At 39.4% G+C, this 19,366-nt stretch overlaps 1 protein-coding gene across 15 annotated transcripts in view; it reads right to left on the bottom strand.

Moving 5' to 3' along the window:
• GREB1L (GREB1 like retinoic acid receptor coactivator) overlaps positions 1-19,366 on the bottom strand; it is a 128,561-nt gene that overhangs the window by 15,147 nt on the left and 94,048 nt on the right. For 13 of the 15 annotated variants that reach the window (XR_006171969.1, XM_042838790.1, XM_042838840.1 and 10 more), the window contains 10 exons: positions 16,267-16,593; positions 15,304-15,432; positions 14,619-14,753; positions 11,900-12,097; positions 10,208-10,388; positions 8,694-8,886; positions 8,133-8,266; positions 4,781-5,120; positions 1,315-1,430; positions 664-935 (listed from right to left, as the gene is read on the bottom strand). Coding sequence is in view for 14 of the 15 variants with exons in the window: in XM_042838790.1 (XP_042694724.1) it covers positions 664-935; positions 1,315-1,430; positions 4,781-5,120; positions 8,133-8,266; positions 8,694-8,886; positions 10,208-10,388; positions 11,900-12,097; positions 14,619-14,753; positions 15,304-15,432; positions 16,267-16,593 (2,025 nt within the window). In the remaining variant the exon portion in view is untranslated. The remainder of the gene's footprint in view (positions 1-663; positions 936-1,314; positions 1,431-4,780; positions 5,121-8,132; positions 8,267-8,693; positions 8,887-10,207; positions 10,389-11,899; positions 12,098-14,618; positions 14,754-15,303; positions 15,433-16,266; positions 16,594-19,366) is intronic. The other 2 variants (XM_042838868.1, XM_042838833.1) reach the window with 1 other exon arrangement.

Raw genomic sequence — 19,366 nt, forward strand, 5'->3', positions numbered from 1 at the left:
GTATACACAGATCAATTTCACTCTCCCTTCTATGGAGAACGGAGCTTTTATTTCATGGTGATCTTAATGCGAGTTGGGCTATGCTCTCTCCTCCCTATCAGCCACTTTCATGTTAGCGTACAGCAAGATCCGGCGCACAATTAAGCTGACTTAATACCTCAAATTCATACAGAAGCAAAGGGAAGGACCTAGAAGTGCCAGATGAACGCAAGGAAGGAAAAGCTTAATGGGGGATGATTCTCTACTGATGCCTGAAGAGGAAGGGCAAGACCTGGCCATTCTGCTTGTGTTGGCCAGAAGGCAAACATCCACCTTCACTCACAGCTACCCCACAGTTACACAGCATTCTGCTACTCCTAACATACCCTATTTATTTCCATCCTCATTTTTAAGATCTTTTCGGGATCCAACAGATGAAACTATTGCAACTGTGAAATGTAAGTTTAAACAAAATCATAAGGACAGTTAGGTATGGCATCCAATTCTCCCACTGCAACACTTTCCCCTTTTAGCTGCAGACAGGAAAATTGCTCCCCGTGGCAAGAATCTGCTACTAGCATTTCAATGGTTAGCCTGCAGTAGCATACTTCCAAGCAGTCCACGTTTGTCAAAACATCTCAATATTTGCACTCAAATTTCAAAGATGTATAAATGAAGACTTACTCTTCAGAGAAGCAGCAGTTAACTGACCTGAGGTTCCAGTGACAGCGCTGCTGTTACTCTGCGGTCTGTCCAAGTCTATCAACAGCTCATCAGCATCATTCTCGCTACCATTTGCCTTCTCATGCTCTTTCTCACTAAGGTCAAGAGCTACAATAGGCCCTCGAATCACCTCCTTTGAGACATAGCAACATGCCAGGCCCACTTCTTGCTCTAATGCAGTCCGAGTTAAGTAGCTTGAGTCAATCAGTCGAAGGTCACAGTACTTCAGTGACCTACAAAATCCAACCAAAGGAAAAACGAAGGTTTGTCTCCTGCAACTCTGGAGAATATTCTGTATTTTTAACTGCTTTCTAAATATTCATGAACAATTTCAGTAGCCATGAAATACCACATCATTTTAAAATATTCAGCACATAAGTCATGCTCCTCGGTACTTGGCGCAGATGATCACTGACCCACACAGTGCAGGAGCCTTACTTTTCACAAACCACGCTTCTCAAAATTTTAAACTGCTCCCAAAGAAAGCCTCCTAACACGCACTTCTCTGCGAAAAAAAATAACCACTTCGTATCAAACCGCTTATCTTTCCCCAAAGAAACATTTATCTAAGCATTTTACAAAACAACTGTATCACAAGAGCAGTAACAGCACCTGGGGAAAGTCTCGCCCAGAGGATCCTTGCCAGTTAAAATAACAATGCAAGGTAGACCTTCCAGATCCTGATAGGTACGAGGAATCCAGTCGTCCTGCTCATTTCCCCTCCAAGCCTGTGAATGGAGAATATTCAAGTCACATCTAAATGATACCTTTTAAACTGTCACTTGTTTTTGTTTCCAGTTCCTGCTTTTTCTTTGTATGAGGTTAGCAGACTCTTGTTTCAGCAGAGCTTGGTGAACATGGCTGAGCCCATTTGTGTTCTCTGTTCTGGCTGCAGACTCCTAAAACACTCCCCTGTCTTGAACACTGACTTTCTTGCACTGTTGCACTACAGCAACTTAACAGGAAGCAAAGCTGAATGACTCAGAGACTCTCACTTAAAAAGGCAAGTAGCCATTCTGCCTCAACAAACATCAAAATTATAAAGATGAAATGAGAAAATGCAGGTTCATACCTAGCCATCCTTGTCAGTACTTTGTGGGTACTGCATGATAAAACTGCCTCTTCAATCAGTGACCAGCCCTGGCAGGAGATCAGCAGTGACTAGCAGTCTCTTTACATATAAAGCAGAGATTTCACACTTCCACATTGACTAGAGACATTAAGGGCTCTCCAGACCAAGAAAATAAGCCATACTGGTTCCAGAATCACCACATGTTTGAACTACATCATAAATTAGTCCACTGGAAGATGTTTTTCTGTCCATCTTTTAATAACATACAAAATGAGTTGAGAAGAAAACTAAAACCTAGCTGAGGCACAGAATCTACTTTGTTGAGTCACACAGATGACAAACCCAGCCACTCATCCTGCCCATTAAAAATAAACATAAAAAATTACTCTTTTCAGTACAGATGGGCAAGACAACAAGACACAGCTGCCTTGATAAAGCAACTAGACTTATGCAAACTGCATGAAAAACATGACCTGAAGAGAGAATCCTGTCCTGAATTCCCTCTCCGTTCTTCTGTTCTCAACCTAAATGCTTAACCTGATCTCTCCTCACCTTTCCTCCACCACAGAAAGGCCACGTTTTATGAATCATCTCAGACAGACAAAGGGGATTGAAAAGGAGGAATCAACAGCAGATCAGTGACTCAGCATGCCATTTTATCTTTAGAAAATTTCCACTGAAATAACCCATGATTATTTCTTTCTTAGCTTAGGAAGAATGTCATTTGAAGTAGTATTTCCCTTCAATGTTATGGCTTTAATTCTCTTCTCTCAGCCCTGATTTACTTCCCCTGCTGAATTCTGCATCCTCTATATAACATGTTCACAGAAAAAAAAAAATTTCTCCAGCTACCTAACAAACACTATGGTTCAGTTAGAAGCCTCAAAAGCTGAGATTTTTAGGCTCAGCAGGGTTAGTCTGGCTGTGTGTCAGCCTGCCTCTCCAACACTGGAAGCTTCTCAGAAAAAGCAAGGCTAGAAAATGAAACAGGGAAAGACAGGTTCAAAGATGATTTTATTTCTTCTAGCCTAAAGGTTTAAAAAGAAGCTTGAGTGCCTGGAGCTTTCAGCTGTGGCATACAAATGTATTTCTTGTCGACAGTACTTAGGAGAGGTAGACAGCTGCAGCCCTTTGGTCTCTTCACTTCCGAATGGCTTCAAAACTGATTCTTGTTATGCTTAAAAGGTGATGTCTATAGCCATGACAACAGGCCTGCTCAACAGAACAGTTATTTAAATTATTTCCTATCTCTTCTTTCATTCTGCACCTCCAGGTGATCCTTCCCTCTTGGAGCTCAGCCCTCAGCCTCCCAGGCTGCCATGGGGCTTGTCTGATGGAGAATATTGCTCAGCTACCAGCATCAGAGACCACAGCCCTGCTGGGGAGCCATGCACATTGGTTACTTGCTCTTAGGAAGAGGCTAAATCAAATCCAACATTCCCTCTCCGCTCTTCCAAAAGATTGGAATGAAATCTCATTCTCCCTGCAGCTCACAACAGCTATCAGTGGGACCAGCATTTCATGTCTTAGACTCACCAGCAGCCTAGTCTCTTCTCGTCTGTACTCACAAGGAAAGCAGACAGTGATCCATTCCCCACCCTTGTTGTCCAGCTTTAGTATTCCACTTAACATAATGAGAAAAGCAAGTGCCAGACTAGCAGGTATGGCAGCCAAGCACAAGCCTCACAGTTATCTTCATCTTTCTGGAGCCCTCAACTGAGATAACCCACTTGAAAAGACTTACATTTGGGCAACTAAGTTCTTCTCCTCACTTACATGCATCTTTCTGAATTGAGTAGGTTTTCTTCTAGTTGTTTACAAGGAAAGAAACAAGTTCAAAAGCATCTCATGTTGTGGGTAAGAGGGACAAGAAGAATTATTTAGGAGGGTTTTTTTCTGTTGCTTTTTTTTCCCCTATCTGATCATGTCCTCTATTCAGATCAAAGGCTATATGGATATTTGCTTGCATCAGACTCTCACACTTATCCTGATCTCTTCTAAAAAAACCTAACAGGCAGTTCTAGAAGTGTGCATGGGGCTGCAACCATAAGACAAAGGGCTGTAAAGAAACCCTCACCATACTCACAGCCCAGAATTATTTGAAGTCTAGCCAAATTAAAAAACAAAACAAAACACCCTACACAACTCCCACCAGCAGAGCATGGAGCTGTTACCTCACAACTTATTTTCTCTTTCATTATTCTTCTTCCCTCCTCTGCTACAGGCGAGATTTAGGAAGCAGAAGGGGTGGCTTCTCAAAGGACATTTTACCTGGTTTTGGTTGTAGAGAAACTCTTCAGAAGCTCTGCAAAAAGGCTCATACATTTTCTTCATTTTCTGTATGTTTCTGAACACACTGAACGAATCTTTGTGTGAGACTTAGAGCAGGAATCAGGACTGGTAACCTGAACTACTCTCAGGCTGGTATCTAAGAAAGGCAACCAAATTTGGTTTAATGTGGTGAGGTTAATACAGGAAGTGGATGTGGGTGTTTATACCAGGCTTTTACAGGTCCATGCACAAGTTTAGCTTGGTGCATATATGCTATGCAGAAGAGGCTTTCAGCATGTAGTAGTTCGAGACAAGAAATCTACAAGAGATATACTGGTTACCAGAAGAGCAGAAGGTGGAAAGACTGAGCATGCAGTTACATACACTAGACAGATAAGCTGGCGGTACTAATTAGCCTGTCTAGAGAGATCTGAAATCTGCTTTCAGAGATTCAAAGAGGAAACCTATCTGACTCATGCTGATATTCAATTTTAAAAAGGGAGATAACATCCGGTGACTGACTTCAGGAATTCAGAAGTCAGGGTTCAGAAACAACCCAATCTTTTTTCTGAGTTTCTAAATCATTACACTCACCAGAAGTACAGTATACTTCCTTAGAGAAAGATACAGAACATTCATCCTTCTCCTACAAAACAATTAACTTGGGAAAACAAAAAAACATATCCAACAGTCAGACGACTACAATGGTCATACAAAGAAACAGTTTCTGCTCACCTTCAGACGTGTCACAAAGTGTTTCGCAACAGTAAGCTCTGAGGCAGGATTCCCAAGGAGGATCTCAAACCGATACTGCAGACCTAACTTGTCTCTTACTTCTTGCAACCTCTCCTTGGCCAGCATGGCTAGCTGCACAGATGGCACCCTAATGACGAGCATGTGGCCACAGCCGTTCTTATCCTTTCCTGGAGAAGTGATAAGGTCATCCATTATGCTGAGAGTTTCAGGTGTGCTGTGATCTCTTAGCGAGGCCATGGTCGTGAGAGACATCAGAGCTTGGGAATACTGCTGAATGAGAAGGTAGCAGCGAACCACCATGCTGTGTAGCCGTGGATACCTTTGGGGAGATAACAGCGCTGTGTCAGCACGTGCAAAATCAAAACAGTGTCTGAAAATTAAAAACAAAACCAAACACCAAGGATGTGGGGTAAAGAAGTGCCCGTCTGTCTTTAGTGCTTAAAGAATTAAGTCTTTAATTTTCACAGACAATGACTTTGTACCAAATCTAACTATGTTTTAAAGCAAACATTTCTCGAATGCGGAGAATAAAGTGCAAAGTCCTGCTCTCAACTAAAAGGAATGATAAGTTTCTATTATCTTCCTTAGGGAAATAATTTCAGCTAAAGTTCTTCAGTTTAATGGAGATAATGATCATGTCAGATCTGGTTCACTCCAAGACTGCAGGATAATAACTGCTTTGCTGTTCGGAAGGTTTTTTTCTTCTATGAACTCAAAGGATCACTGCTGCTTTAAGTGGTTTCTGTAAGAATTTCTTCATGATTCCCCATTTCCCACTCTCTCAGCAGAAAGCCAGACTTACCAGTGGGGACTGCTGGCTCTGAGCCAAAACTGAACTTGCACTTTGCCTTTTAACTATGTAGTCAACATTTCTTTCTCTCTCATTACAGCTACATCCAGTGATAACAGATAAGAACTCAAAACGTGAAATGCTAAGAAAAAAAGAAATTAAACCTACTCAAGCTAAAAAGCACTCCATTTCTGCACATTCCCCACAAGTTCACTCATTGCCATAACATAAAAAATCCAGCACTAGTACACTTTTAGTAGTAGCCTTGTGCTACAGAAGTCCAAACAACTAAAAGCTCCAAATTACTCTGTTCCTCTTTCTTGAGTAATTTAATAGAAAGTGTGAAACCCACTTGAATAAAGTTTTGAGCCTGTCTGTTACAGTATCTCTATATACCATTATCAGTAAATTTTTAAACACCTCCTGTTCAAGTACCCACTGCAATTAGAACACTAAAATAAATGGAGTCTTTCTGATAATAACAAGACGTCTGACATGTTTTCAGATTTGTAAGGTTGCATGGCTTACCTATATAAAAGGTACAGTCCAATCTCTTGGAAACAAAAGCTTAATCAGTGAAGTGTGATGAAAAACACATCCTGGCTCCAAGAAACAGGTTCACTTTCTCCCTATTTATAGGCTGATCTTATCCTCAACATCAAGATAATATTTGCATATGCTCTAATCTTCCTTCTCTGTTTTCCCCATCCACATCTTGAGAACAGAAAGACAGCAGCAATGGCCACCATCTCTTCCACTGGACTTGGTCAGAAAAACTATGAAAAGCTGAGAGAACCGATGCAATGAGATTACCTGACCTTACTATTATTCATCACATTTATTACTTTATTATTTGTAGATAATAAACATGAATGTGCTTAATGATTCACATTGCTATCTTAGCATACTTGATATTGTATTTTACTTTAAAAATATAGATACATTTTCAATTATTAATTTTAACAGAATCAAGAAGAAATTCTGTAGGTACATCAGTGAAAGAAGCAAGGCTAGGGAAGATGTGGGCCCTCTTTGGAAGAAAACTGGTCATGAGGGGCAGAGAGAAAACTGACTTCTTTGCCTTAGTCTTCAGTGGCAAGGGCTCTAGCCATATCACCCGTGTTGCAGAAATCCCAAGCACAAATACAGGCTGGACGGAGAACAGCTTCAGAACCACCCTGAGGAGAAAGACTTGAGGGTGTCAGTTGATGAGCTAGCAAGTATGTGTTTGCAGCCCAGAAGGTCAACCATATCCTGGGCTGTATCAAGAGAAATAGAGAAATGTGACCACCAGGTCAACGGAGGTAATTCTGCCCCTCTACTCTGTTCTCACAGATCCCACCTGGGGTACTGCATCCAGTTCTGGGGCCCCCAAAACAAGAAGGACACCAAGCTGTTGGAGTGGAATCAGAGGAGAGCCACAAAGATGATCAGAGGGCTGAAGCACCTCCCCAGTGGGGACAAGCTGAGAGAGTTGTGACTCTTCAGCCTGGAGAAGAGCAGAGCTTACAACAGCGTTCTGGTACCTGAAGGAGGTCTTACAGGAAAGCTAGAGAGGGACTTTTTACAAGGCCATGTTGTCACAGGACAAAGGGAAATGGCTGTAAACTGGAAGAGGGCAGATCAGACCAGATATTAGGAAGAAATTCTTTACTGTGAGGGTGGTGAGACTCTGGAACAGGTTGCTCAGAGAGGTTGTGGATTCACCCCTCCAGGAGGTGCTCAAGGCCAGGATGGATGGGGCTTTGAGCAACCTCATCTGGAGGGAGGTGTATCTGCCTATAGCAGGGGGGCTGGATCTAGGATGATCTCAAAGGTCCCTTCCAACCTAAACCACTCTATGTTTCTGTACTGATCTATAAAAAATGGAAAAAAAAAAAAAAAAAAAAAGAGTACTGAAGACAGAACAATCCTGTTCTATTAAAAACAAAAATACAGGAACTACAGCTTGAACAGTTACAACAGATCTGTCCTGCTGATATGCAGAATAGATTAGCTCCACAAAACCATAATATTGCTTTTGTTTCTGTAATGCGCACATTTAAATATATATTAGAGATGCACTATGAAACTAACTTGTTCAGGCAGCTGCAGGTTACTAACAAGACACTTTCAAGCTCTGAGATACAGGAATGAAAACCACAGCCCGCTAATGAAATAAATACAGTGGAAGGTTTAGAAATGGTATCACTTATCTGGGACTCTGCTAGCCAATCTGTTGGCAGTCTCAGCAGACAGCCACCAGAAGTGAAGGGGTATGAAACTTCACCTAGCTTAATGAGGGCTGAGCTAAAAGGCAAGAGCACCTGTGAGCATGGATTGTCACTGAATGGGCCTAATAACTCCACAAGGGAATGAAAAATATCCCCTCCTTCATGTTGAAAAATACAATAATTTTTGTTACAAAAATAAAAACTGCATGTGCAACAGATCTCAAGATCAATATCAAATGTCATCATGTCTTTGTCCTCCCATGATGGGGCTGATAAGCATCTGTACACTTAAGATCCCACTTCAGCAGCATCCCACGTTACTATTTACCTTTCTAAAAGCGTGGTGACCATTTTCTCAAAGGTTTCATCACATCTCAAAAGTGGACTTGTGACTCCCCATTGGAGAGATTTGCTGTATTCATTCAAGCCAAAGTACAGCTTGTCTTCACTTGCTGTGTCATCCTGTTTCACACAGAAAAAGCAAGAACATACAAAAAGCTGGATATACTTTCAATTGTAAAGCAAAGTGTATTAATTCACTCCTTCATTCCACTATTCTATCTGCTGCTAACAAAAGCTAGACTACTTGAAAATGGAAAGTCAGCTCCAGAGGTTTCCAGCACACCTGCAGAACTCTGTCTGACCACAACATAAAAAGCCAGTACTCATCTTACATGACCTGGATAAAGGAAAACATGATTCCTGGGCCTAAAGGTCAATCGTACCTCTACTGTCACAATCCCAGGATGGTGTACTAGAACCTGAGCAAACAAACACCAGCAGAGAAAGAGCTCTCTTCTAAAGTTCTTCTTTAGTATGAATCTGCTAATTCAGTAAAATTAACAGTTCTGTTAAAATTCACAGTTAGAATTATATATTACACACTTACCACAGCATCAAATTGTATCCAATGTACCTCATTGCTAGAGCTGATCCTGGACTGCTGCGTTTGCAAGGCGTAAGGAAAAGAGCTGACCTGAAGAACAAGGAGGTTGAATGCTTCAAGGACCTCTCTGCAATTAATAACTCTATCAGCCAGACCATGACTAGGCTCACCATGTGACAGGGAACTTGAAATGGCACTGCAGAAATAAGAATGCAAAGAATTGCCTTACTGACATCCTGAGATTCAATGGATTACTCTGTTCTCCAGAAAAATCTCCAACAGCACTGAGAATCACAGCTCGAAAAACTCTTGGAAAAGGTGAAGAATGTCAAAAACGTTTGAGTGCTCTCTATAGGTAGAGACAGGCAAGAGGAAAAAAACCCAACACCTAAATAAAGGACTAAATCTGTAGTAAGTAAGACACTGAATTAGTGGGCTAATTTAATCCATCCTAAAACGGAGGCAACTAAAAATGAGCCGAAGTTGATGAAGTCTCTCTTACAGACGAACACTGTTGCATGAGTTATGGGGCTAGGATAGAGTAACACGTTTACAAAATCCACTTGATTTTCCAGGCAAATACAACATATTTTTTAAGAGATTAGAGAACTTGATAGTCTCCTGTTGTCATGATTTCCAGCTCCTGGAATCAAGTTGGCCTCCAGGTTAAACGGGAATTCCAAAATCAGCATACACCAAACACAATAATAAAAATTTGATGAGGAGCATAAGGCAGGAAGAACATTGCTTTTAGGTATTTTTATCTCTCCATTAAGGAAAGTATTTTCATTATCGACTCTGCTGTCAAGTGAGTCCCACAACCTTATGCACCACATCTAAATCACATTAACATTTTTCTCCTCAGTTTACTCAAAGAATGAGATCAGAACAATTAGCTTATTTTCTTTTTCCATTGCAAAATTATGATGCAATGTGAAGAAATTTTTCTTAGCATGTGTATGCTGTTCTTTGCAGATCTAACACTGGCCAATTTCAACAGAACTACGGTTTTTTTAAGTCCTTTTTTCACAGGACCTAGGATATTTTTTTCACAAGATGTTGCTGAAAAGTTAATTATCTGTAACCCTTTTCATTTCAAAAACAACGCTATCACTAAAGATAAAAACATGAATTAAAACATTACTAGTTTGTGAACATGGGGAAGTTTTTAGGTTATGCACAGAAATAAAAACCACAGAAACAGGGAATAGGAAAAAGACAAAGAAGTAAACAAAGTTGTAAAATTCCACTCTCCTTGCCAAATTTCAGTACTGTACAACTTATCCCTATTAACAGTTTTATTAAAGACCTAAAAATCCAAAGCTAGACTCATCCTACTTCAATGGGATCAGTTAACAAACATCAGATCCAAACAAAAGGTCGGTATTTGATTCCATGGAACAAAGTGCCTTAAAACTAGGGAAACCTCTGGGTGTCAAAGATGAGTCTCTTTTGAAATACGTAACAGAAACATATCAGAAGAGGATTGTTTTCCTTCATTACATTGAATCAGCTACCTCGTTAGATCCACATGGGCGTTGTCATGAACCAGCACAAACAGTGTGTATGGATTCTGCTTCACTCGTTTCATGAAAACTTCAAATTTTGTTTGAATCTCATTGTCTAGCCGAACCACATATTTCTCAGCTCTCTGATATGCTGTTCCGTTGTCTTCTAGGCCCAGGTCCACCAGGACACCTGCCAGAAAGGAGAATGCAACAAAAACCTTTTCCTTTGAGTACATCCAAAAATCCAGTGTCACCTGCAATGTTATCTGCCAATATCAGAACTTTTCACTGATAGGTATTGGTAAGAAGATGGTGATCAGAATGCACTTTCTCTCACAATGGAGACTGCCATTTGCTTTTCGACTTTTGGGTTTCCTTCAAACAACGCCTGAAGACCTTTCAGGACTTCTCACATTAACAGCAACAAAAAAATATATCCACCAAAAAAAATTCCAGAGCAGCACTCAGTTGGCTACATGATATTAGCTCAAATTTCCCCATGTTAGGTCATGCTAATCCTGCCAGAATCAGAAACTGTTGCTCAGGTAGCTTTCAAGAATATGATTGTTTTCATGCTCTTTTTGTGCTCTACCTTAAGGTTAAGGTTCAAATGTCAGTAAAATACAGCTACATAGTAGTCTTTGCAATGATCAACTGTCATATTCATAAAAAAGGCAAGTTGTAACGTAGCTTTGAACTCCTTTTGAATTAAAGTAGTAGCAACAAACAGTGGTGATACAGCTCAACTATACGTTTACCATCCATGGCCCTAATCACTTCAAAAACTGTGTAAAATAAAGTAGAAACCACTCACTCAAAAAAAATAAAATAAACTAAATGTAAAACACTTAACAGATATCAGACAAGCTCTGGTTTAATGTGGAGCATTATTATGACACACATATGATTAAGTGAATAAAATGTCTGAAGTAGCAAGAAAGGGAACAACAAGCCATCATTTTAGAAAAGGAAAAGTAACGCCTACTTCAAGTAATCTATTTCATTCTTTTCATTTTAGCAGTAAAATAGTATTGGGCTGAGAAAAAATACATGCAGAGAGGGACTATAAAACTGACTACAATGAAGAGAAACTCCTACACTTTCCTGGGCACACATCAGTCAATAACAGAATGAATCAAAAGGGTCATTCTCAAAAGGGTCATTCTATCATCTGCCTCCTAAAGACTTCGTGCTCTTTAAGCATTTGGTATCAGCTATGTGCAGATAAAGAGCCTGACATAAAAACTCACCATTTGAGCAAGTGATTATTGTTCATTAATTTGAGTGCACTGCCCACTCATTTATTTTAAGAGTTTCCTGCACCTATCGCTGTGCTCAGTACACAAGAATATATGAACAAATGTGTACCTAGAATGAACTGCACTACCAATTATAGGTGATAAAAGATCTGAACAACTGCAGCCATCCACCCCATTTTCTCTTGACAGCTGAATATTACTAAGTCAAACATTCCTCAGTTCTGAAAGAATTTCTTTTTTTGCTTACGTGATACAGTTTGAGTCTAGTCTGAGAAAGGAATATACTTTGAATTCATCAATAATACCAACTAAAAAAGCTAATATAGGGTGTACAAAATACATGCTAGTGTAGCTTATTTTTGCATTTATATCAGATATCACCTAATAGCAATCACATATTTGCTCTGAATTAACAGTTTCTTTTCTCTCCCCTCCCCTTTACCTGACTGCCGGATCCGCTGCAGGGTCTGCTGCACCAGGACTTCCGAACGAGGAACTATAACAATGAAGTCTACTTTGCTGAAGTGGCCCAGATCCAGGCTCTGATTGCCACTGTCTGCTATAGCACAAACTTGGGACAAGAGCTTTCTGGCAACTGTAAGCTGTGGCTGGTAAATTTGGAAGGTATCAACATCCAAATCTAGTTTGTTTGGAAAAAGAAAAAACAGAACACAAGAAACATGTTTACTTTCCCACCCCCCCAGTAAACATGACCAACCAAATAGTGTCCTCTCTATCATCAAAAAAAAAAGAATAACTCACCAGAATAAATTCTAACACAGATCACAAACATCACCTTTCCCTTTTTTGATCAAAACTTGATTATCTGTCAAATGACCTCGAGTACAGAAATCCTATTCTTAAAATGCCTTTTGAGGGTTTTTAAGGGTACAACCCAAGGAAACCTCAGTGCCAACAAAGTAATACGCAGTCTGGTAAATGAACCAACAGATACATAGTATGCATATATTAGAGACATCTATATATCCCTAATCTTTTTCCTGAAGCTTGCAGTTCTCTTTCAGAAGCCTCCTTGCTCCCTTCTGCCAAGAAAACCATCCATGGGTGCTGAGGTTGCTGTACTCAGGGCACTACGGCAAGAGAACCACCACCACACATCTTAATCTGAGGAAATTGAGCTCATGTTGATAATTCTGCCAAAAACATTCTAGCAGGGCAGCTGGGGAGTTCATTCATATATCAGCTCTACTCCGATTGCTTGAGCTCACTCACTCTAAATGAGCACTGAGACAGCCATATGTTTGTATACATCTGTACACTGTCTGATACTAACGTATACTGTGAATGGGAGACAAGCAAAACAATTAAGGAGTAGATTACTGAAGTGGGGAGCTTTTTTTTTAAAAAAAAAAAAATTGTTTAGAGGTTTTTCCATTTTTAACAAGATTTTAGTCTTAAATTAATTTGAACTTCATAAAGATCAATATAGTACTAGCTGCAGAGTACCAGCTGGGGGGACTGGACTTTTCTATAGGAAATATGAAAGTTCAGATATATGCCTAAAAGAAAAAGCATGTTCCTATACTTTGGTATTTTCTACGCCTAACAATCCAAGTTTCAATAGCCTTGAACTTTTGCATCTTGCAGATTACTAATAGTAAACAGTATTTACCACAGTAACAATACAGTTTTTGTTTACATCACCTTTCCTAGTACAAATTAAACCCAAATTCATAGATTGTGTATCATAACAATTTCCTAGAAGAACAATCTTTAACATACAAATAAACCCAGATCTACTTCAAAGCTAATACAAAAGAACTGTACTTCCTTTTTCAAGTAATAAGCCACTTTATTAGGTGTTTTCATATGCAAGAAAATTTGAATGTATTTGGGGGCAAAACTGGTATGTCAATTCTAAAAAAAACATGGATGTGTTGATGTATGCGTGTTTATCTCCTGTTCAGACCTGCCTCAGTGCTTATTTCCACAGATCTACTTTGGGTGAAAGGTCCCACTCACTGCCTAGGAAACTTACCTCTCTTTTTTTTACTCAGGCTGATCCCCAATAGCTTCAGTCATTGTAGAGCCATATTTTAAAGACAAAACTAACTCAGAGTAATTGTTTGAGAAAACATGGAGGTTTTAAAAAGCATCGCTGTACATCATTACATGCTAAGACAACAGAAAAATAAAATAATAAAAAGATGGTTCTCACTTCAAATTAGTTCTGTGAGGAAGCTTAGGGCTTATCCTTCTGGAGGTGCCAGAACAAGGTATCTGGCTGCCACTCTAACTGGATCTTCTGATCCATGTGGAGACTATAAACCATCTTATTTTAGTTCAGATTTAACACTGAGACTATTATTTCTAGCTAACTAATGTGAACCATGAGAATACCTTCGTATCAGGGAAAGCAAAGCTTTATATGAGGTTGAATTTGCTTTGATACTAGACCTAGAACAATCTCGGTGTTCACAGCAGCTCAACGTATCTTCTTTTACCACTGCTGTCATACAAAAAGGAAAGTGTGATTAAAATTCGTTGAAACTTTGAGTAATTAAAGAATTCCAAAATGGAAAAATGATAATTAACATTTTTAGACAGACAACTCTGCTTCATCCTTTGCATGTAAGTATCTCACCATGCATGCTGAGTAAGTACACATCTCAGGTAAGAAAACAGGCTGTGCTTGCCTAGCACATTCAATCCAAGATCTTTAAAACTTTCCTGAAAATATGGGAAAATGAAAGTCCCAAGGCACAACTGTGTAGCACATATTAGTATTTCCACTGTAAACGTGGAAAGTGAGGAATATAAAAAAAAAAATACAGGAAGACACCTAGAGAGATTAGGAAGAGAACACAGCTCCCCTCTGCCTTAAGCCGAAGACTACACACCTTTCCCAGGTTTACAAGAGTCAGACAAGTCCACGCTGACACCTCCTGTACTCTGCTTACTGCAGAGCAGAAGATCATATATTTTGACTTTGGAATTATCAAACACAGGGTGGTAAGCACTACTGAAGGTTATGACTAAGATTTTCTGTCCAAGAGACTCCTTTATTTCTACATCCAGCTGGCATTTTAGTATTTGAAGGTTGGCACAGTGACTGCAGCCTTCAGACTCTTCTAAGGCATATGCATTTTGACATTTAAAACCTGATCACTTATTTCACATCTTGCATGTAAAAACATTACCTGGTTCCTGTGTAGATACCATGGCAACTGCCTCCTGAGATGAGACACACTCACTCACATCTCCATTAAAAGGAATAATGACACTTTCCCCTCTCTGCTGTAGCATCTTCTCTAGCAGCTTATCCAAATCATCACCTAGTTAAGAATTAACAACACCAAATTATCTGGAAACACTTTAAGACAAATGATGTAGAAAATGACATACATATGTTCTCACACAGCTGATATAAAAATCTGTGAAGGGAAGCTGAAAATAAAGGGAAGAGAGGAAAGGAGATTTTGCTAGTTAAATCAATTCCAAGAAAAAAAAGTCACAGCTGAATAATCTCAGTTCTGTGCCTTTATAGCTAATCATGACATCTGATGATTACAAAGAAACACAAACTATAAAACAGCCTCAAGCCAATGCTAAAAATACAAACAAGAGCACTCATACCTACCACATTTAGCAGTATCAACAGTGTTAAAAACATTTTGTCAAAGGATGAGTAATTGTCACTACACAGATGAAGGATAAGATGAGCACTTCTTTACACTCATTCAGTGAAGAGAAAAAAGTAATGCCTCTCAATGGAGAAGGGAGAGCTATCTTTGTGCATGCATGCATTAGCTGCTGAACATCAACCCCAAAGAAATTACACGATCATTACCTTCATTGGAACTTCTATTTCTTATGATCACTCACCTAGAGAAGTATTTTTGAAGTGTGATGCCAGGAAACTAACTTTCCCCGTGATGAGTTCATAACTGATCTCTTTCAAAAACTCACTGCTGGTAAGCATGCTTTCTGCAAGTGCTCTAGACTGATACTGACCTGGAAAAAAAGTAAGATTCATCTATAACACAGTGCACCATCAACACAATATTTTTGTTCTAGAGTTAAGAGGCACGTTGACCTTCAGTGATGGACCTCCACTGACTGAGACCAGTCTCAAAAGAACTGTGACAGTGACAGAACTATTGGATATACGTATAGTATATCCTTTTGCCAGCTGTTGCCCATAAGTTCGCACCTTGGGTAATAAATAATATGCAAAATAAATGTTTGTACCTTGGATGGAATGGAAGATTTTGGCTAAAAATGAAAAAATAATTATCCTCAGTGTGGGAAATTAAAAAAAAAAAAAAAGAAGACATTATTAATTTATCAGCTTACTAAGGAGAGAAGACAAGTCAAAATTCACTCCAAGCCAGATACACACATGCACACACAGATGTCAGAGCCAATCACAAATGAGGAATCTAAAAATCAACATGGTAAAAAGGGTAAAATAAGGGTAAAATAATATCATGTTTTACAGTGACCTGCAGAAAACTGTGGTCAATCCAATACTACCATGAAAGATGGCACAGCTGTTACATGAAAGAGAGAAAGAAAGACTAATTTGCCACTGGGTCACTCCAAGATATTTTGTAAGGTTGCCTCAAAAATAATAAAGTTTCAGGCCTCTCAAGGAGTAGTAACCACTATCGTACAGTAGTTTTTCTAGGTTCCTATGGACACCAGTGCACCAAGTCTTGACGGAGGAACAGTGAACTGTCACACTGCAGTATAACTACACAAAGGAGAATAAAAAGAACAAAATGTATTTGAAAGCTGGAACAATGTCTTGAGAAAATGCATTCAGTGTACTGCAACTGCACTCACCCAGGACTACCACGCAGAATTCATTTCCTCTCATCTTTGATGCACAAATGGCAACTACGTAATCTGGTAGCTTTTGCTGATGTTTCATTTCATTGAGAGTCCTCAATGTCTCTGAGATGCCCTCTGCCAGAGAGTTCTGGGTAACCACCACGTGCACGAGGTCCCGAGACACGCTGGCAATTAACCTAGCGAGCCAGGGGAGTTGAGCTGGTGACACAGAGATGCACTGTGCACTCATCTGCAAGGATCGCTCCCTCAGAGTGAACTCCTGCATAGCTTTCAGCATGATCTGCTCAAATTCTTCCCTCAGGGGTATCTGGTCAGGACCTACATCAAAAACAAACAGAAAAACAGTACCTCGTGTCAAAATGTTAACGAACCAGAAATAAACTCTTGTCTGTCTCAACATGAGAAGTTCCTTCACAGTATTTTTAAATGTAAACACCCACTCTCTACTCAGTGGATATCAACCTGCATGACATATTCTTGCTTTCTCATATTAGAATCCCCCCTCTCCCTCTGTACTTTCTCTCCCACCGTCCCTTTATTTTATTCTGTCAACAAGGTATTCCATTTTATTCCTAGCTTTTCTACCCTCAGAAAATGGTGGCCCAAACAAGGGGGAGGGGAAGCAAGTGCCTGAAACAGAAGGATTAATCACATTCCCTCTATATGTCTTTACAGCAGAAAATGCAAATCCTTGCAGTCTAGTCACAGCCATGCAGTATGACAAAACCTGTCACTGGTCTTCATGTCGATTTTCCTCATTTTTCATACCAGTAAACTAAACTTGGATGCAAAAGAATATGCTTAACCTCTTCTTTTATAATTTGATATAGCAAATTTTCAAGCTCGTAAATTTAAGCAGCATATGTACATACAACTTTACATCTACATTCCTCAGAGCTTGTAAATTATATTGCAAACTTCAATGGGAAAACAGAAGTCATCCTATCTCAGTATCAGTCACTCAGCTTTAAACAACATTTTGCTCACTAAGATTATCTTACAGCCAGAGATACCCAGGAAGAGATTACAAATATTCATGAATGCAGAGCAAAAAGTAACCATACTTTAAATTGCCTAGGTTCCATGTCTGTGCAAAAGAGACAGAGCTTTACACCTTAGCAGTTTGCTTTTCTGTGACAAAAAGGGGGGCATAAATACCAGCAACATGTGAAATGCTATTTTTTTGTTCGTATGTTTTCTCTCAGGGCCAAATACAAGAAACAAATTGGGTAGTGAAAAAAGAAAACAAAGGTTGTGACAGAAGAAGGGCAGGGAGTGGGTGAATAACACAAGTACATGGTATGTAAACGTTGCTGTCTGTTGTCACTTCGCCTTTTTGAGAAGTAAATATGGAGAATGTCACCAACCAATTACCTACCATAGCATGGTAAAAATTACAGACTTCTGAATTCAAACCTGTCTTCATTTTTTTCTGCAAACTGAAAAGTTCTGATGAACTTTTTAACATCATTTAACACATGGACACTATGGCCTACAGAGCACAGACGGACATCTCTCTCTCATTATAATTCTCTTTTTTTGGAAAAAGTATTTTCCTTCCTAAGGAAGCACCTCTGAAAATTTCCAAGTAGCAAAAGTAAATGTTAGTCAATAGACAAATAAACAGCTTTCTGCAGAAAAAACTCCATCTACAACGTATCAGCCATAACAAATAAAATGTTCTAAAGTAAACGGAAACATTGAAAGCCTCTCTACAGAAGCGAGTTCCCAAAGGATCATCTTGACTTTTGAAAATGAAACTGCTAAGGAATATACAATTCACATATACAATTCACATCTGAGAAAGACATTACAGTAGTTATGTTTTCAAAAGCATCTTCTTTAAGTTCAGTGCCATCCAGTTCTGGGAACACACACTTCACTGTGTACCCCAGATAGTCCTTTAGCCATCTAAGGCTGGGAGCATTGCTATGATAACCTCATGAGGTGTGGGTGTCTGCGTATCCCTTTCACAGAATACAGAGGCTGGTTCTTGCCCTGAGCAAGAACATAGTCAAAGTGATTCAACTGAGAAGGAAGGATTTTATCAATCTAGATTGGTAGTCAACAGATAGTCCAGAAATCTCCACCTGAAAATTCAAAATAGAGACCCTAGGGTCGCATATGATGAAGTAAAGTAAAAAGACAATAAACGTCACTGAAATCGAACACATTTCCTCATCATTTTTATGTCATTCCTTCATCAGTCAGCACAATTTATTTGCAGCAACATTATGGCTTACAATCACAGCTTTAACTGTGAATTGCCTTCATAGTAGATTCAAAATTAAAGTATTAGAGATGTGCTTTACGCTAATTTGTAACACTGCTTGTGAGATCATTCACTCGGTTGCAGAAAATTTAACAACATTTTATTACTATTAATAATGCTGCCATGGTCTCACAGGGAGTCTGAAACAAATTCTCACACACACAGTATATAGTTTTGGCAATATATATATATTACCAAAAAGGAGAACTTTTATAAATAATATACATATGATCTGCACTCCTATACAGTTTTATGCACAGATATTTTACATGATCAATGAGATATGAAAAAATTAGGCAAGGCTCAGGATATGTCATTCTTCTGTCTTTTGATCTTTGCCCTTATCATATGCTTTTGTAATACACTCCAGAAGACATAATAGCTTCTTGGACCTTTCTCAAGAAAGAGGTTCACATGAATGAACTATTTACGTACGCAATTTGTCTTTTCTCCTCATCAAAAACTTGGGACATGGTTGCCCTCCGATCATCTTTAATCTGCTTTGATTTTACAGATTGGATGAAGTCTACAGTTCAGTGCAACTGTCAGGACTCCAACAGTTTTCAGCTTGGAGCACGATCAAAACCAGTGCCACGTTTTGATCCCCACACTCTTCAGAACGTTTCCAACTTTCCCCTCATTAGGTTCTTTCATCTCACAGTGCCAATGCCCATCTCCACATAAGGCCCAGTAGAAAACAGCTCAGCTTTGTGCACCTAGCCAACCCAACACCTGCTAACAAAAGAATTTCTTTATTAGGAAGGCATACTGCTTACTAGACATAGCTGAGCTCAGCTCCAGCCTGCAGCAAGGACAGAC

This window comes from Centrocercus urophasianus, unplaced genomic scaffold (assembly GCF_019232065.1).
Source record: "Centrocercus urophasianus isolate 14NV4802_14NV808 unplaced genomic scaffold, USGS_Curo_1.0 seq_11, whole genome shotgun sequence".
In the NCBI taxonomy this organism is placed as follows: Eukaryota; Metazoa; Chordata; class Aves; order Galliformes; family Phasianidae; genus Centrocercus; species Centrocercus urophasianus.